The 21,342-nt window shown below is 47.3% G+C and overlaps 1 protein-coding gene across 6 annotated transcripts in view; it reads left to right on the top strand.

Moving 5' to 3' along the window:
- EXOC6B (exocyst complex component 6B) overlaps positions 1–21,342 on the top strand; it is a 231,645-nt gene that overhangs the window by 120,505 nt on the left and 89,798 nt on the right. For all 6 annotated transcript variants that reach the window (XM_072334652.1, XM_072334651.1, XM_072334649.1 and 3 more), the window contains 8 exons: positions 6,139–6,222; positions 6,354–6,400; positions 7,312–7,432; positions 9,489–9,560; positions 9,697–9,794; positions 10,289–10,394; positions 11,559–11,668; positions 17,515–17,626. In XM_072334652.1, coding sequence (XP_072190753.1) covers positions 6,139–6,222; positions 6,354–6,400; positions 7,312–7,432; positions 9,489–9,560; positions 9,697–9,794; positions 10,289–10,394; positions 11,559–11,668; positions 17,515–17,626 — 750 coding nt within the window. The remainder of the gene's footprint in view (positions 1–6,138; positions 6,223–6,353; positions 6,401–7,311; positions 7,433–9,488; positions 9,561–9,696; positions 9,795–10,288; positions 10,395–11,558; positions 11,669–17,514; positions 17,627–21,342) is intronic.

The raw sequence follows: 21,342 nt of genomic DNA, 5'->3' as shown, positions 1-21,342 counted from the left end.
GGGAGCTACAAGAAGAGAGATCCAGGTTGGATTGAGGGTCTTTTCAGTGCTGATGTGATGCCAGGTGTTGTTTAGTACCTTTACATGAATGAAAACAAAACTCTTGTCTGTGGGGGCCCGTTTCAGCCAGGTGAGGGGTGACAGATTGCATCATCCTTGCTCAGAGAAGCAAAAGGAATATTCTGTTATTTCCTGAATGAGACCGAGATTGGCTAAATCCCCCCATGTGGGAGCTTGGCCCTATTTCTGGCCCATCCTCCTCACAGGACACGATGCATTGGAAATGGCTGGTGACCAGGATGTTTTGGAGCCTAGTCTGGGAAATAAGCCACATATGAAACTACCTGGAGGCTTCAGAACCTCAGCAGCCTGTTGTTCCCAGGATGGGGTCAGCGAGGTTGGAAGAGGACTCAGGATGTCTCTGGTCCAGTCTTGCTCAGAGCAAGTCACCTGTGAGATCCGACCTTGTATTTCATGACCTTATCCAGGCAGGTCTTCTAAGTTCTCCAAGGGTGGGGAATGCAGAACCTCTCTGGGAAAGGTTTTTGTCATAACTAGTCAGAACATTTCATTTGTTCTCACCGTGTCTCCTACTGGGCACTGCCAGCTTGGCTCCATCAGTAGATACTGTAGATATGGGAAGGCAGCTGTTAGATCCCAGCAGTTGAGGCCACATTCATTGCCTCTTGGAAACAAAGATGTTAAGCAAGGTAGAATCCAGAACCCCCCATTATAATTCTCCACTTGGTATAGGCCTCCCTATAGAACACGACCCATTTACCCCAACCCTCTTAACCTCCCCATTCAACCATGTATTTACCCCATGCCGTCCATATTGACACCTTAACTCGTTTTAGATTTTGGCTGCTCCACATTAAGTTCTTGTGTACATGGAGCTGGTTGAAGGCAGGCTCAGCAGTCGAATGCTGATCTGCTTCTCAGGGAGTAGTTGAGGTGGTTGTAAAGGAACGGAGCTGCTGGTTTGTGGCACATCTCACTGTGTGAGATTAATTAATGGCTTAAGAATTTTTGTGGACCAGAGTCGAAGGAGAATGAAGAGCCAGTGAAATTGAGAGAGGAATTTAATATAAGTCCAGGTCAGGCAGCAGCAAGGGCTAATGCATTACTATACACTATATAACATATAAATATGTTACTAAATGCGGGTGTTCCATGGGTTTAAACTCACCAAATTGGGGACAACCAAGGTCATCGCTGATCTGCTTGCTTAAACCACAGCTACAGTGGTTAAGAGTGATGTGGTTCATGGATAGGGGTCTACATAAGCTTCAGTGCTTCATCTAGGCTGTTAGAAGTGAACTAGGGCTATTTCTGCTTGATTTGCACGTGTGGTTAGCCAGTGTCTGCACAAAGGTAGTGAACTAACGGCAGATTGGGTTCATCAAGGGAGGCATCAGCAGATAGGTTTGGTCTGTTATCTCACACCACCTTTCTTATAAGATAATGATGAGGGAATGGACTAATGGTTGTGGCAAGGGCTCTGCTGGTAATAGGCTCAGTTGTACATGGCTGGTACGCTTCCATTACATGAGGTACATTGGGTAGGTTTCTGCTCCAATGTAGTGACCCCAAATACCGTTGTCTATACGTTCTGGATCCAAGAAGTTCCATTTTAGTGATCATTTTAAGTGTTTGCTGAGGCCAATAACAGGATGAGCTTTAGAGCACACTTTTCCCATGTAATTCACAGCTAAATTTGCTCTCAGCTCTCTGCTGCTCCCGAGTTATGAAACTTTGTATGTTTTTCAGCTGTTGTTTTTGCGTTCTCGTGATTATATTCTGTTTTCCCTTATGTGGTGCTCATCTACGATCTTAATTATCTGCCTCTCATTGCCAACTCTGTGAACTCTGATGCTAATTGGAGAAGGAAAGTTCTGCCTGGTAATTTTAAAAATATGGGGCATTATTGAGGTTTTTTCCTGGGCCAGTGATTAGAATAAATATGTAGTTTGGAAGTGAAGCTTTGGACTCTTCCCACTTGTTTAAATTAAGACGAGAGTTGAGGGAAACCTGTTCTGATTAAAAGTAAATGGATAAATAAGAAAAGTACCTCCTTCTCCCCAGCGTGCTTCCCTGGTTACCTCACATTTTGGATTGAGCTTACAAGAAACCATTAAGGGATTCCTTCTCTCTAATGATACGTCTTAGCAGTGTCTTGCTGTTTTTGAATGTCCATGGTGAATGTGGAATTCACTGGGAGATTGGGGCTGGGAACTGCTCCTTGCAAATAGCCTTTCCCATGGGCTTTCGTGCTGCTTGATATCTGCTTATGCACTGAGGTTATTTTATGGAGTCATAGAATCTATGAGGTTGGAGAAGACCTCTAAGTTATCACCAAGTCCAGCCCACCTCCATCATGCCCCATAACCATGTCTCAAGGTGCCAGATCTACACGTTTGTTGAACACCTCCACCTTTCTTTAGGAAGAAAAGGTGTTAGAGATGTGACTGGTCTCTATAGGGTAATAACGGGTAATAACCACTTCTAAGAGAAAAGAAAGAGAAGAAGTTGAATTATTCCCACTGAAGGGACATGGAGAGCAGCAGTAGGGCACATTAGCACAACTCTGCTGCTCTGAGCTTGTGGGTGTAGGTTTGGGACAGTCTGTTGAGGAGCTTTTATCAAAGCATTGGTTGGAATGGATGGAAGTGTGAATACTACATTGAGTTTCCAGATGAGTAGTATATAAAATATGGGATCTTGTAGTCTTTTCTGTATTTTTTGGTGCGGTTTTGTTTGGTTTTGCTTTCTTTTGTTTTATTATTGTTATTATTATTATTCTTTTTTTCTCACCCAGAGGAAAATGTTATTAAAAATTGAGCCCGGAGAAGAGAAATAATATTATCCGAAGACGTGATAAGTTGTATGGTCCTAAGTAGGTCAGATGTGGGAAGCTGGGTGGTCTAACTAAAACTGCCACCAAGGGGAAGAAAGACTTCTCGTTCTTAAGAGAATATAATGCATGAGCGATGAGACGGTCTGGGGGGACGATGGAGGAATGCACTTAAGAGAAAAGGATGAAATAACGCGTCAGGAAAATGTGAATAGTGCTGAGAGAGAATTCTTTGTTTGGGGAGGAGAAGTTTTTCTTTGGAATTGCCTCTCTTGAGAGAGCCTCTAATTCTTGGGCCATTCAAAAAAGGCTCAAGAAGGAAAATACAGGGAACAGTGCATCGGGGGGGAGTGGGGAGGGAGATGTTTTTGGTCAAATTGGCAGGTCTCTGGGTTGTAAATTTGAGGGAAACTGTTAAAATGTGAATATGACCTACATATTTTTTGGGAATGCTTTCAAACGTCTTTGCTGTTCCTTCTCCTCCGCTGAAGTTAAAGCCATGTGCTGGATTGGAACCAGGAGGACCTGAATGTCCTGAGCATCCAGGCCCTGTGTGGGGCTGGAAGGGCCTTCCGAGCTGTGGGGCAGGTTTATTGCAAGGCCTTTGTATGGGATTTCCAACCCAGCTCAGGTCCCTCTTGCTGGAAGAAAAGGGAAAGTTCTTCCAGTTAAAGTGCAACCCAAATTAGCTTAATGAACAAAGAATATTATGTTAAAATTGGTTCATGTGCTTCATAAGATTAGTCTGGAGGTGCTCAAGGCCAGGTTGGACGGAGCTCTGGGCAACCTGGTCTAGTGTTAAATGTGGAGGTTGGTGGCCATGCATGTGGTGGGTAGGTTGGAGCTTCATGATCCTTGAGGCCCCTTCCAACCCAATCCATTCTGTGTTTCTGAGATTCTATGATTAGAGGGCATGGTGCTGATGGGTCAGCAGTTGGACTTGATGATCTTAGTGGTCTTTTGCAACCTTTATGATTCTATGACTCCTCAAGCCATCAGAAAAGCAGGAATACAGTCAATTTTCACAAAGTCTGTTGGTACATCCTCAATGGAGCTGAGTGATGGGGTCGGTGGTTTCAGTTTAGGGCCAGAGGGGCACGTGTTGTCCCCACAGCCCATTGGCAGCTGCATAGAGAATCTCCATATGGAGGAGCTCTGCAATGAGGTGGGCAGGTAGAGGATGGGACAGAGGGCAATGGGAGGGAGACCCCGAGAGGGAGCTGAGTGAGGGGACACCTCTTGGCTTTTCAGTCATGAAGAAGGGTGTCAGGGGGGTGAGGGGAGCAGGGAGGTGGTGCCATCAGAAAGCTCGGTTGGAAGGAAGGCCATTTCAGCTGGCACAGATTGCTGTGATGAAGTCCTAGCAATGTTCAAAATCCGGTCTTAAAAGAGCTGATTGGTTTCAGACCGGCCTTTGGGAGATGAACTGCTTTTGAGAATTCCATGAGGTCCCCGAGGTCCCGTGTGGCCTGGGGAGATGGCAGCTTCTGTGCATTCACTAATGGAGAATTAATTACCTGCTGACTTCCATGGGATGCTGCATAAAGCCGCTCTCGGGGCTTGGTCCTTTGGGGCTCCGGCCTTCGGTGGGGCCTAACAGCAATTTAATAGGGATGAGGCAAGGGGGGGAAAAGCCTTCAATTAGGAGTTTGCATCACTCGTTGGTAGCAGGCTGTGCTGAGTTAGTGAGTGGCTTCTCTCCAAATCCCAGCGATGCTGCTGGGAGATAATTGGGCTCTTCTTGCGCTTGTGTAGGTTTTGAGGAATGAGATCCCAGCAGTGGTGGAATATGGAACAGTCTGGTTCTCCTATTGCACTGCCAAACCGAGAGCAGCAGCACAGCATAGGGACTTGAGCTCTGATATAGAATCAGAATATCCCAAGATGGAAGGGACCCATAAGGATCAGCGAGTCCAACTCCTGTAGAAAAAATACAGAAGACAAGACAGACAGAAGAAAGGAACAGAAATTCCCCAAGTCCTATTTAGGTGAGGCCTTCTTGAGGCTGTCTGGTTGTCTAACGATAGAGTAACTGCATCATTAAATTAGCATCAGGTTTTCTTTAGTAGAAGAGGTTGGGGTCTGGTGCCTTTCTCAGGCAGGTGATATTTGTTGTTGCGTCTCGTTTGTTTTGCAAATTCCAAATGAGATTTCGTCTCCTACCAGTTCAAAGCAAGGCCTTGTCCCTTCTCTGAAATGTTTATAATCCAATTGCAGACATAAAACAGGACGGGTGCGGGGGAGAGAGAAACAGGCAGGGAGAAACCAGTGAGGTTTTACATAGCCCGGGGGACCTGGAGGGCTCAGCAGGTAGATGGCATCTGAGGATCCACATGGCTATGTTGCCCTGCCTGGGTGGGTTGCTCAGATGTAGCTTTGGTAAAACCAAACCCCTACAAAGGCACGGCCTCAACCACCAGCACCTTGACCCCTGTGCCGTGCCTGGTGTGGGTGGGCGATGCTTGTGGAGGGGAAACACATGTGCTTGGGTTATGGGAGCGTGTTGGGATATGGCTCTCATCTGGAGGCTCAGACCCCGTGGTGGGTGAGGCATGGCAGTGAAAGGAGAGAATGAGCTCAAAAACTCGTTCATTTCCTCCTACTGAGCTGGCCTGCCTAATAGAATAGGTATTACCCACCCAAGCATCTTTTCCTTAAAGTCCCTGTACATTTGTGGCTTTGCATCACTGAGAATCAGTGCAAGCATTTCTGCTGCTCCTTCTGGCATTGTTGTTCCCCTCTTGATGTTCACCAACACTAAAAATCTGGTTGTTTCACTGCCCCCATCATTGGGTAGGTGGGATGTTCGTCCAACTTAGGGTTTGGTAAAGGGGAGGGTTGAGCAGCACCATGTGCCACATCTGCCCAAGCATGTTGGGAAACGGGTACAGAAAGGTCGCAGGATGGTAGAATTGTTTGAGTTGGAAACTCTGAAAGATCAAATAGTCCAACTCAGTCACACTTGTATTTGGGTTTGTTCCACTTGGTTTTCGGAGTAAAATTAGCCTTTGTTAGGTACTTGGATTGAGTTGTGCAGCTATCATAGAATCATAGAATCACAGGATGGTCTGGGTTGAAAAGGACCACAATGATCATCTGGTTTCAACCCCCCTGCTATGTGCAGGGTCTCCAACCACCAGACCAGGCTGCCCAGAGCCACATCCAGCCTGGCCTTGAATGCTGGAGGAAAGCCTGCTTTGTGTCATTGATGCAATGTGCTGTATGTGCAATTAAATGATTAACTCAAAGGCTGCTTACTTGACTTCATCCTTTCTGCTTTCCAGGGTGCCCGAGAAACCTTTGAGAACTACTACAGGAAACAGAGAAGAAAACAAGCCCGGCTGGTGCTGCAGCCTCCTTCCAACATGGTATGGCCATACCCTGCTCGGTGCTTGGGGTCCCTCCTGATGGAGCAGCCCAACCTTGTGAATGCTCTCTTCTTTCTTCCCCGTTTTGCTCTCCTTTATTTCATCCTCTGCTCACTTCTCCTTTGTTGCAGCATGAAACTTTGGACGGCTACAGGAAGTACTTCAATCAAATTGTAGGGTAGGTGTTCTTTTTATATGGGCACTAAATGTGTGCGTGTTGTGTTTGTGAGGAGCCCAGAAGGGAAGAGAGAGGAGGGAATGTTGCTCTTTTTTTTGTGTCTGTCCTTCGCAAGGAGACAAACCAGGAGAAAACTTGATGAACTTTGCTGTGTGCAGCCATAAGAACCTGCCAGCTCTGGGAGCATCACCTACCTGCCCTGCTAATGAGGCGAATAGGCCCTCTGCCTTAATGATTCTTTAATATTGGATGATTAATTCGATTATTTTCTTGCTAAAGGAGGTGAGTGCAGTGTGTGCTGCTGACCTAACACAGTTTCAGCCTCCCGGGCTGGATTTTCCCTACAAAATATAACAGGTTTTGCTCGTTGCTGTTTCAAACGGTGTTTTGGGACACTCGCTCCCTGAATCGTGCTGCTGCTTTTGGACCAATGCGTTTGATAAATGGGGACTGGAGTGAACTGATTGCCTCTAAATGGTGCTGAGAGCATGGGGTAGAGAGCACCAGAGTGTTTTCCCTGCAGTTAAAGTGTTCTCCCTGCAGTTAACCCATTGTAAGGCAATTGCTGCCGGCTGGGGCAGCGTTCAATCAGCAGTTCTCATTCAAATAAGAGTGGGAAAGCTCTGCCTTTATGTGTGCAATGAGGTGAGAACAGCTGGCTTTTGGCTCGCTGCTATAATACAATGTGGCATCGTAGGAAATACTATAACATTAGAAAAAAAATAGGTGAAGAAGATATCTATCCTATCTATCCTTAGCAATAATTGGGATGGATGCTGCAGATGTGGGCTTGCTCCGGAGATCTGTGCACATGCAATGCATGTCCCTTGCATGCAGTGTTTTCAGATCTCATTTGCTGCCTCTGAGACCTGTGACTTCTGCTAACAGTGCCATTTTCTCCTCCCCATCAGGTTTTTTGTAGTGGAAGATCACATCTTGCATACAACGCAAGGCTTGGTAAATAGAGCCTATATTGATGAGCTGTGGGAGATGGCGTTATCAAAAACCATTGCAGCACTAAGGACACATTCAGTAAGTAAAAGCCGCAGATTGCTCAGCTGTTGCTTGAGTTGGGTTTGACGTGCTGGAAACTCTGGCTTTCACAGATCTACTCTGTTTTGACTTCGCTCTTTTTTAAGCAACAGAGGGAACACACTGCTGTTCCTCCAGAAGAACTCTATGGCTTGTTTAGTTCACATTGCGCTCCGTTTCCCTGCACCAAACTTGCAATACCTGGGGAAGCTGGAAAGGAGAAAATAGCACTTCAGTGTTTTCCATTGCTTGCCTCATCACTTTTGAAAAGCACCAGCAGAGGGAGTCAGGTTGTCCTGGAAAGCTGGGGAAAACATGCACGACCTGGTATAATATTGCACTGTTTCATTTGGGAGAGCTTGACTTGTCTTGATGTTTCATAGCTTGCTGAAGAGCCGCCCTGTTGGTTTATGGGATGAAATCAACTACATTTGACCATAAAAGAAGACTCTTGAGTGACTTTCCCCAAGTCTCTTTTCAAATGGTTGGGGCTGGATCGCTGGAATCCCACTGCAGCTCCTGGATGGAGCACCATCCAGCAGCAGGAGGATGCTATGGGGTGGTTGTTGTGGGTGTGCATCTAACACTGTGTGTGGCACCTGAGCTGTGCGGTGCTTCTTCTGTGCCCCAGAAAGGGACCATACAGAGAGTTGTACACCTCTTTGTGTTATAAAGCTGCACTTCTTGTCCCTGGAGGTGTTCAAGGCCAGGTTGGATAGGGCCCTGGGCAGCCTGGGCTGGTATTAGGTATGCAAGTTGCTGACCCTACCTGCAGCAGGGGGTTGGAGATGATGGTCCTTGAAGTCCCTTCCAACCCAAGCCATCCTATGATTCTTTTCTTTATGAGTGGAGTTTCCTGCTAGCGTGCAGGACAGATGGGTCCACACACTCTGCTTTTCACCTTTACCACCACGACCATAAGTTATAGCTTCCAACCCAGTTCAGGAAGTGGCTGTCAGGAGTTTATTTTTCAGTAATCACTAAATTTGCCACCATTTCTTATTGCTGTTACTGTGGTCAACTCTGTCACCTCTACAGAGCAGTGCCGTCCATCTCGTGTTGCTGGTGAGACTTGTTGGAAGGTTTCTGCACAGGTCGAGGCTGTTCCAGTTCTTCCCATTCAGCCAAATGTAACGCCTGGATTTTCTTCCTTGCTGTAAACAGGGACATCTTTTATCATTCCTGATAGCTTCAGGGCATTATCTTTCTTTCTGACTTTCTTTTTTGGAGAGTGAAATGGAAAACGCGTCTCTTCCAGTCTTTCTCATTGATTAATGGAGCCATTCCCCCTTGAGTTTCCAGCGAGCTTTAAATCTCCGTCTCCTTTTTTTTTTCCAGCATATGATTCTATATTTGGTAAGAGCCTGTCTGAAACGTTACATATTTCAGCAGGGCTGAGGTTTGCTGCTGGTGTGCAGATAGGGTGCGACTGGTGTGGGTGATGCTGGGTATCCCCGAGGTGATGCTCAGAACTGTTGTGGGGTGTCTGAGTGTCTTCAGAGCCTCGGGCAGCATCCTGACCCCACAGTAAATACACACATCTGCTGTAGCTCTGACCATTAGGCTGCTAAAATGCACGCAGTGTGTTTTTCCTCAGCCTGAACCTTCCACATAGCAATGCAGCCTTGGCGAAGGGCTCGGGGATGCCTCTCTGCAATGCTTCATTACCATTAGGCACAGCACACTAAATATTACATGAGAGGCTCTGCTGTCTCCTTACCGTGGCAGCACACTGATTTGCTTCATCTCCTCTCACTTCCTCAGCAGCTCCTGGGTAATCTTAGAAACACTTCAGGTATCTGGAGAGCAACTGAAATCCTTATTCATCACAGAGAGCCCCATGAGCTGTGCACTACCAGGAGAGATACCCTTATCAGCGTGCCTTCCCGTGCCCTGCAAGTCCTTAAGGCATGGGCTGTGCAGTAAATATCACTGATCCTAGGGCTGCATGGCATGCCTATGTATTATCACTGGAGTGATAAGGCAGGAGGGCTGAGGGCAATATTTTCCTGCATGCTGTGGTTTAAAACGTGTTTTAATGCTCCTTTTTTTGCAGTCATATTGCTCGGACCCAAGCCTGGTGTTAGACTTGAAGAACCTCATTGTCCTCTTTGCAGATACACTCCAGGTAGGTAACTGTTGTCTGTCGGCCACCAGGCACATTTGCAGGGAGGACTTGCATCCAAGCTCCCTAAACACAGCAAATGCAGCTCAGTGATGCCTCGTTAGCTGATGTAGTTGCTCTGTTTCTTTACTCGTGGCAGGGATATGGCTTCCCAGTGAACCAGCTCTTCGACATGCTGTTGGAGATCCAAGACCAATACAGTGAAACGCTGCTGAAGAAATGGTCGGGAGTTTTCAGGTAAGAAGCTCTTTAAGTAAACTCACGAGGCACTCCTTACAAAGGACTTTTAGCCAAGAAATAAAAGTCTTACTTGAATCATAGAATGGCTGGGGTTGGAAGGGACCTCAAGGATCATCAAGCCTCAACCCCCCCACTGCATGCAGGGCCACCAACCTCCACATTGAATACCAGTCCAGGCTGCCCATCCAAGCTGGCCTTCAACACCTCCAGGGATGGATGGGGCATCCACAGCCTCTCTGGGCAGCTGTTCCAGCACCTCACCGCTCTCATAGTGAAGAACTTCCCCCCCTGATATCCAACTTAAATCTTCCCTCCTTCAATTTACTACACTACTAACCAGCTTTCCTGCAAACCAATCTCCCCTTACCATCAACGTAAGTCATTTAAAAAGAGAGCATTGAAGTCATTGAAGCATAGAATCACAGCATGGAACTGACCTTGCAGCCGCCCCCAAACCCCAGCTGTAGCTTTCTTGCTTTCTTCTTTTCTAGAAATATACTTGATTCAGATAACTACAGTCCCATCCCAGTGACGAACGAAGAGGTTTATAAGAAAATAGTTGGACAGTTCCCATTCCAGGATGCAGAACTTGAAAAGGTAATGTTGAAATGAGGCAACCGGCATGGCGTGTCTCCCAGGGCACTGAAAGCCCACATCTCTGTTACTGGCATCGAGAAGTACAAATGAGAAGGTCCCAGCAACGCAAAACAAAAGGAGAAAAGGACAAATAGATTTTCCATGTGTTGCATTTCTCCTGGCATGGGTGAGGAATACCTCATCCATTTTGCTTTCAGAGCACAGCGTGCTATTGCAGTTCAGCATCGCTCGCAGTAGATGGGAGAGAGATGAAAATATCACCTTCCTTGGGTGTTTTATTCACATTGAACAAACCGTTGTTGACTTTACTTTGTTTTAATCTAATGCTAACTTACAAAAAAGACATAAAACCAACAAAAAACAGAAAGTGGTATATCTTGGCTTTTATAAAAGTGCGTGCATGCAGAACCTAACAGTGTAGCCAGATTTGACCTAGGCAGTGTCCCTTAAAAGCATGCTTGGCCTTGTGCTCCACATCTGGCAGCCAGCGAGCTCCAAGCCTGGTGAACTTAATTATGGCTGGGAGGGTTTTTGGTCCAAGTCAAGTGTTTAGATTTCAGAAAGCCTGTGTCCTTCCCTAGGACTGAATCACGGGGTCCAGGTTTTACTGCTCTGCTCTGCACCTCCCAGCCATGTCTGTGCTGCGGGTGAGAGCAAGCGAGTGAAAATTCAGGCTGAGGGGGATGAGGACATCTGTTTCCTCTTGGCTTTTGTGTTGTAAGCAAGTGCTCACCTTGTGCGGTAACTGGGGAGGTGAGCAAGCAAAATGCCTGTGTGTGGTGGGAAGTAAAAGCAAAGAGTCCTCTGACAGGGTTTGTTCATATGAATAAGGGAGATGGGAAAGAGGGAATAAGAATTGCTTTGTGTTGCCTGTTCCCTTCTAGCTACAAGTCTCCTTCCAGCCCATCTCAGACTCCAAATCCCTTATGCACCCATGTGCCGTTTGTAAGTGATTATCTGGTCTTTCACTTGGCTGAAATGTTTATATAACATACAATAAATGCTGGCTTGTTGTTTCATTGCTGGACTCAGATAATATTAGAATTAATTTGGCTGCTTGGAACGTGTTACTGGAAAGCAATCGTCACTCTGGGCTGGCTGTGAGTGCAATTCTCTCTCTTATGGATCTGCTCTTTGACTTCAGTTCTCTCCTGTCCTTCGCAGCAACCGTTTCCAAAGAAGTTCCCCTTTTCTGAGTTTGTGCCTAAAGTTTACAATCAGATTAAGGAATTCATCTACGCCTGTCTGAAGTTTTCAGAAGACCTTCATTTGAGGTAGGGGGTGATTGTGTACCTGGTCGTGAGGGGTTGGATGGGACCTCTAGAAATCAATGAGTCCAACCTTCAAACAAAGAAGTTTTGTTGGCACTGAAATATCTCAACGTGATTAAAATATGAGTTCTTAGCCTTCCGTGCTACTCAACTGCCTGGGTGTACACTGTCCAGGATGGAGGTGGCTGGTGGGTCCCTTGGAGCATTGGCTGGTCAAGTCTTCCATAAATCATTCTTACGTGGAGAAAAAGAGCCCAGTGCTGTGCTAGGTGTGTAAAAGGGGAGAGGGCCAATCCCTTTGAGACATTTCTGAGTCGTGGTAGATGGTTGGATCCAGTCTTTTCAGGAGGACTAGGTCAGTGCCTGGTGGTGATGGCTGCTCAGCTTCCCTGCGTGCTGCTGAGTTCTGGCTTCTGGTTTAGGGTTTTATATATATATATATATTTCATGGGAGAACATATATAAATAACTTGATATATTTGTATGTATATATTAAATCCTCAAAAATATTCTGTGTTTTGTGTTTACCATCCTTCTTCCATCCTGCTGCTCCTAGATACATGTGTGCTGAAGTGGAAGAAGACTCAGTTAGCCAGGAATCGCTTTCTTTTTGCATCTGGTGAATGCTTTTACCTTGGTAGAAGCATTAGGAGGGCAGAAGTACCTCATAGAATCATAGAATGGCTTGGGGTGGAAGAGACCTCAAGGTTCATCAGGCTCCAAACCCCCTGCTGCAGGCAGGGCCGCCAACCTCCACATTTAATACTAAATCAGGCTGCCCAGGGCCCCATCCAACCTGGCCCTCATTACACACTTCTAGTATTCTCAGTGCCATACCAGCAAAATCTGGGGCTGTCCACAGGGTTTCACCTCCTCGGGCAGCTCCGTGTCCTGGTCATGGGCAGCCCCTGTGCTAATGTGAAGCTCAAGCAGTGTGTTGGGGTCTCACCAGGTGTTAGGATACCCACTCCGGGTTCTTTCAGTTCTTTCCCTTTGTGAGAGGGATGGTAATTTTGAGAGCCACTCTCCCTTCGTCTTCCCCAGGACGTGGTGTGCAAGCACAGGATGTTGCTCCCCCTCCTCCAGTTCAGCCTCAGCCTTTCACTGGTGGCAGGTTGTTCTCTTTGGTGCCTCCCAAGGCTCTTAACCTGCAGGTCACCACTAAATGGCTCTGTTTCTAAGGCCGGCGGGATGGTCCTATTTCACACGGATGCTGGTTTCACCGAACCCCACGGCTGGCACTTCCCTCACAAGTTCTGTGCTCTTCACCATTACAGAGATGATTGGGTTTGTCAGGGAATGGAAGAAAAGCGTTCCCTGGGGCCCCTCCTCAGGGTCCCCCCGGACAAGTTATTAAAATTCCTTTCAACATTGGGTTTTCCAGCCCTTTTTGAGGAGTGTTTTGGGGCTGGGGGAGGGGAGCTGAGCTTCTTGGACATTCTAGCCAAACATTTGGAATATTTCTCTGAAAACCCCTGTTGACACTTTCTTCATTTCACCCTGACAGCTTGAATTAGGTTTTATTAGGAAGCTTGGCTACAAAGCCGGCAGCAAGTTTTCTTTCTCTTCTCTTTCTTGTTCTTCTTTGGTTGTCATTTACCTTGCACCCTGGAGTGATTGGGGTCAGCCCGTCAGTCACGGGGGGCCTGAAGGTCATGACTACTGCTATGGGATATGGGACATCAGCTGTCACTAACCCAGACAGTTTGCTTAAACGCTCTGCAGCCTTTTCCTGAAGAACAGAGCCCGTGGCAGAAAATGGAGCTTGTATTTTTTCTAATTATTATTTTAAACCAGCTCCTTGTATTTGTTGGAAGGGAGCGGACTCCTTTATGTTGATCTGCTTGTGGAAAGTTGTTTTGCTTTTAAAGTATTTGAAGAAAAACGTGGAGCTTACTGTGCATTTCCAGGGCTTGCAAATTCTTTTGGTTTGGCTCCATTAATTTGATTAGGAGAAAGAAAACCTCCTTTATATATTCAGCATTTCTCCCTTTGGGATAAAAAAAAAACAAGCATGTGAGTGAGCTCATTGAAGAGATGTCTTTAAGAGCATCCATTCACTGGAAGGCTCCCACCCATTCCAATGGAATTTCCCATTCTAAAGATAGGGAATATCTTTGGAAAACAATGAGTAAAAGTGGGAGATGGCAGCTCTGATCCACCGGGACTTGGGTTGTTTTGTTCCCAAACAAAGCAGAGATCCTAAAAGCACGTCGGATACAATTATTTAAAGCGCTGTGAGTACTTTAGGTAATAAAATTATTATTAATAATAACAATTAATTAGAGCTTTGAACACCCAAATCAGCCTTTTTTGGGGGTGAGATTTTGCTCTGTGTTGGTTCAGCTTGAAGGTGCTGGGCAAGGGATGAGAGCACCCAGCGCTCGTGGTGAGCCCTCGTTGATGCTTCTCTGTGGCACTGCTGCTCCTGGTCACATCCTACTCAGTATCAGACTTCTTCCAATACAGTCATAGAATTACTCTGGCTGGAAAAGACCTTCATGATCATCCAATCCAACGTCACAGATCTTTGTGCTCCGCTGGCACCCAACTGTAGGGGTCACCTGGCTGCTTTGCCCAACACATAACCATCATTTCAACCTTATTTTCTAGCTTACGTGGCCAGCTAACAAAATGATAGCAGGAAGCCTTTGGAAACAGCACGTGAGTTCAGAAAAACAACTCAGAAGTGATTCAAAGAGGTAAAAACTGCACGGAAGTGCTGTGCATTATGAAGCACGACTTGTTCATGCCATGGAGGCTCTTGCGGATGAAACGTCGCTGTGATTCCCATTGATGAGGCCAGCATTGGAGCCAGCACAGTGTTTGGTGACACTACAGTGAGGGATGGGACACCCATTGACCAGCACTGACACCCGTTGTGCTGACAGTGTGACTGTCATGGGCTATGCACGCAACCAGCCTTGAGCTTGTTGGAGTTTAACACCCTAACGACAGGTTGATGGTTGAATTCATAAAGCACGGCTCCAGCCCTTATGTCTCTCCAGCTCATGGTTCCTGCACCGTGCTGGCAGCAGCAATCAACTCCCCCCCATGCCACGAGGTCCCCTTGTGTCACCACGTTGCTTTTTTGCCATTTGTGGGCCGTTTTAGTATTAGGTTTTGTTGTTCTTGTTATATTTATCTGTGCTATTGCCTGGTGGAGAGGACTGGGGACAATCTGGGGGATGATAGAAAGCCTGGGCTGGGTGTGTGTGCACATGCTGGGTTTTTCTTTTTTCTTTTCTTGAAGTAAAACCTTCTTAGAGATTCATTGCCGTAATGTAAGGACAAGGAAAAGCTCAGCAGTCAGCTTCTCTTTCTCCCCCCTCCCCCCATTTTCTATTCCATGCTTTTGAAACCCAAATGCATCATCTTGGAGCTGACAGCCCAGCCCTGCCTGGAGGAGTCCAGGCACGTGAGAGGTGACATAGGCTGTCCATGATCAACATGGCACAGGAGGTGTATCCCCACTGAGCAGGAGCAAAAGAAACTCCCAGGGATCAATAGCAGTGACCCAGAAGAGACCAGCACTGAGCCTTAGGCTGGTGGCATTGCGTTTAGCATATCATGATCCTGCTGTGCTGCTGGTTCTATTCTCCTTGCATCCAGCTGGGAAAGGGGTAGGGGTCAGCAGGAGCACAGCCCAGAAAAGCTGACTTTTCAACAGCAGGGAATATTAGAGAAAGCTGCTGGTGAGCTCAGTGTGGTGAGCAGCCGCTCTGTGTATGGGGAGTTGTGCAGCTGGGCTCTTCCTTGGGAAAGCTGCAGCAAGACACGGCTTTCAGCTGGCTGGGAAAGGAGAGCAGATCAGTGCTGTTACAAGCACGGGGAGCGATGTTCCCTGCTTCTCCTGGGGACCTTCAGGGCTTGTCGTGCAGTTCTGGTTCCTGAAGGCTGCATCACAGAATTGTAGGGTTTGAAAGGGACCTCTGGAGATCCCCCAAAGCAGTTCCCAACTGCAGGTTGCACAGGAAAGGATCCGGGTGGGTTTGAATATCTCTGGAGGAGACTCACCCATTGCTCTGGGCAGCTATTCCAGGGCTCTGATGGCCTTCAAGTCAAGAAAACAGTTCTTCTTCATGTTCAGATGAAACTCCCTGGGCTCCAGTTTGTGCCCAGTGCCCCTTGTCCTGGTGCTGGACACTACTAAACAGTGCCCAGCCTGATTTTCTGCCCTCCACAAGGCTCTCCCAGCAGTTCCCAGTCTGCCTGGAACTGGGCAGCCCAGCAATGGGTGCATTATTCCAGATGTGGCCATCCCCAGGATAGAGCAGAGGGGAGGAGCACCTCCCTTGCCCTGGTGGCCACACTCTGTGCCATACACCCTAGGGTTCCATAGGTCTTGGCCATCAGAGCACCCTGCTGCCTCATGGTCAACCATTGGTCAACTGCTGGTCTACCGTTGGTCAACGAGATTCTTGTCTGCAGAGCTCCTACCCAGCAGCTCATCCCCCAACTCATACTGATCTACGCACACAACTTGGTGCTCAGGAAGATTGAGATGGTTTGGGAGACAGTTCAGTCTTGTTTTGTTCAACATCAGGTGCCCAGGGAGGACTTGGTTTGCCTGTTCTGACATTAACCATGCAGAGAAGTTCCCAGGTGTGTGCTGGGCAGAGGATGGCAATGTCTGACCCCACTCTTTGGGCACCCCACAATAGCAACACACTGAGCCGTGCACCAGCGCTGCGGGCAATGCAAGGCTTGCTTTTGTTTCCCCTGTTGATCCCTGCTTTGTAATCTAGCCCATTTGTCAGGTAAAACAGGATAAGGAGCAAAAAGGTCACGGGGTTGATTTACCAGGAGCCTGAAAGTTATTAATGTTTCTCAGCCTTGCAGTTGGAAATTTTCTTTGCCATCAGCCTCCTGTCACTGCGCTGCCAGAGATAAAGCCTCGTCGTGTCAGGGCTAATGCAGGGCCAACAACAGATCAAAGGCCTCGGCTCTGGGGCTGGCTTCCAGGCCTTGCTGCAAGAAGCAGAGCTTGCACCTTGCTGGCGTGCACTGATGGAGGGGCACGGCAGCAACCCTGCAGCCAAAAGCAGAAAGCCAACCGCCCCCCGCTCTGGCTTGAGCGAAGCTGAGGTTGCAAATGCTGTGGACGTGTTAGAATCTGATCTACTGAAAAAAAAAAGGAGTTAAAAAAAAAAGCAAGCAATTTTCATGTCTTTGATTTGATGTGAAGGTGCAGAATTGCAGCTTTGTGCATTGCACAACGCTGATTGCATTGGTGAGAGTGGAGTGGGCGAGATTTACCCTATGCTGGGTTGGCCCCTCTAAGAGGAGAGGCATTAGGATGTAGGTTTGCCCACGTTTGCCTTCTTTGCATGTACGAAAAGGCCAAAATTGTTGGTATTTCAGTAGATATTCCTATGTTAGCAGCTCTAGGCGGCAGGCAGTTGATCAGGCATAAACCATGGGGGTCTGAATGACAACGGCTCCACATATAATGGAATTATAGAATGGCTGGGGTTGGAAGGGACCTCAAGGATCATGAAACTCCAACACCCCACTGTATGCAGGACTACCAGCCTCCACATTTCATACCAGCCCAAGCTTCCCATCCAAGCTGGCCTTCAACACCTCCAGGGATGGATGGGGCATCCACAGCCTCTCTGGGCACCTGTTCCAGCACCTCACCGCTCTCATAGTAAAGAACTTCCCCCTGACATCCAACCTAAACCTTCCCTCCTTCAACTTCAAACCATTTGTCCTTGTGTTCTGCTGTTATCTGCCCTTTTGAGTTGAAAGGGTGTATTAGTTTTTTATTATAGTTGTATTGTTTTTATTGTTTTTGCCTTGAGATGAAGCACTTTACAAATCTCTCTCGAAATTCTGCTTTCCAGCTCCACAGAAGTTGATGATATGATCAGAAAATCTACAAACCTGCTGCTGACCCGGACTCTGAGCAACTGCTTACAGAACGTCATTAAGAGGAAAAATGTGGGGCTGACAGAGGTGAGGAGTAATTTCCAGGACAGGGCACCAAAGTGGGGTTTGGTCCCTTGGAGCTCATTCCAGCACCTTGTAGAGATGCTGGTTTGGAGCATTGCTGTAAAATGTTTGGTTAGAAAACAATAAGGAAACCACTCAGCCTTGCTGTACAAAGCAAGAATGATACAATCATGGAATGGCCTGGACTGAAAAGGACCCCAATGCTCATCCAATTTCAACTCCCTGCTATGTGCAGGGTCGCCAACCAGCAGACCAGGCTGCCAAGAGCCACATCCAGCCTGGCCTTAAATACCTCCAGGGATGGGGCATCCACAACCTCCTTAGGCAGCCTGTTGCAGTGGAAGAAAGGCTTGATGCTTATGGAAGGGTGACGCTTTTTTCTGCTGTTGTTAGAACTGTCCCTCTTTTTGGGTTTTTGGGGGTATTATATATCTGGATTGAAGGCAGGTGGGAGGGCTTCAAGGAGTGTTGGGGGTGGCTTCGTGCCAGACAAGAGACGCATGGGAGCGGTTGAGAATGGAGGGCTGCTCTCCGTCTAAAAGCACATTTATATGGTCTGAACTCTGCACTGGCGTTTTCTTTTCAAGATTGACACTTTTCTGTGCACAAAGTCAGATTTCCAAGAAGTTCAAGGCTTGTAAGTCACGACTCTTTGGGAACATGTGTGGTACCCAAACCAGTTTAGAACGCTTTAGTTGGGCCTCTGTGTGCTGTTATGAAACGAGCAGGTATTAGTACAGCTGCAGTTCTTTAATTAACTGCATTGTAGGAATGCGTAGTGTTCTCTGGACACTCAAAAATACCCCATGTGGGTGAATTTGGGGGAGTTCAGTGCATTTATGGCAGTCTGCGTTTACACACAGTGCTTCCTCGGACCTTTATCTCACAGTCTGGAATCTCTCTGCTCCTTAAGGGCAAATTCCTCTTCCATCCTGCTCCTCCCAGGGGCTCCCTCCACGCTGAGGAATGCAGCACCATCCCTTGCACTGTCCACCCCCCATCAGCGATCCTTTGGCTGCTCAATTTGGGCATCTGCCCCTCTGCTTCTTTTCTTTGTATAATCATTGACCTGTTGGTCCAGTTTTCCTCTGAGCCTCTCAGATCTGGAACAGGTTGCCCAAGGAGACTGTGGATGCCCCATCCCTGCAGGTATTCAAGGCCAGGCTGGATGTGGCTCTGGGCAGCCTGGTCTGCTGGTTGGCAACCCTGCACATAGCAGGGAGGTTAGAATGAGATGATCATTGTGGTCCTTTTCATTCCAAGCCATTCTGTGTTTATGTGAAATACTTCCCTCTTCAGAAAGGCAAAAGGTAGGTGTGACTGCATGGAGAATGGGATTGGAGGGCACCTGGAAGGGTCCCATGTCACATGAAAGCATTGCCCTGACATCAGAAGTGACTGCAGAAAATATTTGAGTGTCTTGCATAACTATCATTTCATAGAATCATAGAATCATAGAATGGCCTGGGTTGAAAAGGACCACAATGATCATCTGGTTTCAACCCCCTGCTATGTGCAGGGTCACCAACCAGCAGACCAGGCTGCCCAGAGCGACATCCAGCCTGACCTTGAATGCCTGAACATGGATGGAGCATCCACAGCCTCCTTGGGCAACCTGTTCCAGTGTGTCACCACCCTCTGGGTGAAAAACTTCCTCCTAAGATCCAACCTAAACCTCCCCTGTCTCAGTTTCAAACCATTCCCCCTTGTCCTATCACTGTGTGCCGTTCCAAGGCTTAATTTTTACTCAAAGCAATGCCACCTGGTTCTAGACACTCCAATATCTTCTTTAGAGCAGTGGATAAGGTGATATTCAAAGCCATTTTCCAACCTTCACACTCTGGTATCCTTTTAAATTTATTTTCATTGCATGAATTAATTGAACAATTGGAAGGGAAGGGATGTCTAGTATTAGATATGGGGGTTGTTGGCCCTGAATGTGGCAGGGCGTTTGAAGCTTGATGATCCTTGGGGTCCCTCCCAACCCAAGACATTCTAGGACTCTCTGAAGGTCCAGTAGGTTACAGAGGCCCATGCTACCAAAGATGCCAAGACCACTGTCCAGTCTGTGAAGTCAGAACTACATGAAGTTAGATGCAGCTTTTCCATTCAAGCCTACATGTCTGGACCAATGCGTTGTGATGAGAAGCCCTCCTGGTTGCTGTGTGATGCTTTCTGGGCACCGAATGCAAGGCAGGAGGCGTTCAAATAGACCACAGTTCAGTTTCTTAAAAGCAAGCATTGCCTGGAAGGGACCTCCTTGCTCAATCGGGGTCTCCTTGGCTTTGCTTTCTCTACCTGACTCAGTGTTCCCAAAGCACAGGTCCCACAGCTCCTGTGGGCAGTTTGTAAGATCTCTCTTTGTTCCCAACATCGAAACCCAGCCTCCCAGTCTGTGGCCATTGCCCATTTGTATGTGATCTGACACCAACTCGAGTTGGGCGCCTCCATCTCTGCAGCTTTACTTCAATATTTATGTGTCTGCAACGCTCAAGTTGGTGCTTAAACATAAAAGGATCAAAGAAGCAAAAAAAAAGAGAAAAAGAAACAATGCTGTGCCTGGCAGGGCGCTGCCTGTTTCCATCTCATTCAGAAGCAAATGATTTGTGTTTCTAAATAGTTTCTTTAGAAGAGGTAACTGCAGACTACCACACCATGCTCCTGCAATTAAGTGATGTCAGTCTGGAGCATTGTAATGCCTTCTGTGTCTGCAAGAGGTGTGTTTTGGCACGATATCAGAGCTAGGTGTTGTTTGGAAAGGTTTTGTTACAGCTTACCTTCCACCTTGAACATATTCACGGCAGTCTGCACTGAAGAAAGGTACCTGCTTAAGGAATTAGTGATGTGTTTGGCTTCCAAGGCAGCCGTGCTGAAGGCGAAGCAGGGATTGCTTTGCTCTGGATTGCAAACATTGGCATTGATTGACTTCATTGCCTTTAATGTCCCGATCTGGTGCCACGCAAAGGGAGCTAAGAAAGCAGCATGAAGAAAATAGCAGATAATGGTGCGTATGATAACCAGGGGGGTAGCTGCTCACCCACACCTCCCCTGGAGAAGCAAAGCCCTTGGTTCCTTTGTCAGGTGCCTTGCAGTGCTGCTGTTAGGTGTCACTCAAGGTGTAGGTTCGTTAGGGTTCATTAGCAGCCGGAATGCCTGTGGTCTGACATGACGCTTCTTTGTAAGCCTGTTGCTGGATTGAGCGCTGACTGACAGCAGAGCATAGGAAAGTCATTAGAAAAAAAAGCCCTCAGTGGTATTAGTGGCTGTCATGGGAAATGCTTTTTTTTGGTGGTGGTTGTTGTCGTTTCTTCCAAAAAAAAAATAATATCTTTTTATGTAACTCTCTGCTGCTGTTAAAGGAGGAGATCCTTTGAGTGCGGAGTGAAGCTCAGTGTGTTTGTACAGCATCAGCTTTTCCTGCCAGAAGTTCTCAGAAAGTGGCACCCATCAACCCGGCACCTCCCTGGCTTCAGGAACAACTTTCTGAATACCTTGTCTGAATCATACATTGGCCTGGGTTGAAAAGGACCACAGTGATCATCCCACTCCAGCCCCAATGCTATATACAGGGTCGCCAACCACCAGACCAGGTTGCCCAGAGCCACATCCAGCCTGGCCTTGAATGCCTTCAGGGATGGGGCATCCACAACCTCCTTGGGCAACCTGTTCCAGTTCATCATCACACTCTGAGTGAAGAATACCTTTCTTGATTACCTTTC

The sequence above is a fragment of the Excalfactoria chinensis genome, chromosome 4 (genome assembly GCF_039878825.1).
Source record: "Excalfactoria chinensis isolate bCotChi1 chromosome 4, bCotChi1.hap2, whole genome shotgun sequence".
NCBI lineage: Eukaryota > Metazoa > Chordata > Aves > Galliformes > Phasianidae > Excalfactoria > Excalfactoria chinensis.
This window is presented reverse-complemented; position numbering and strand designations above follow the sequence as displayed.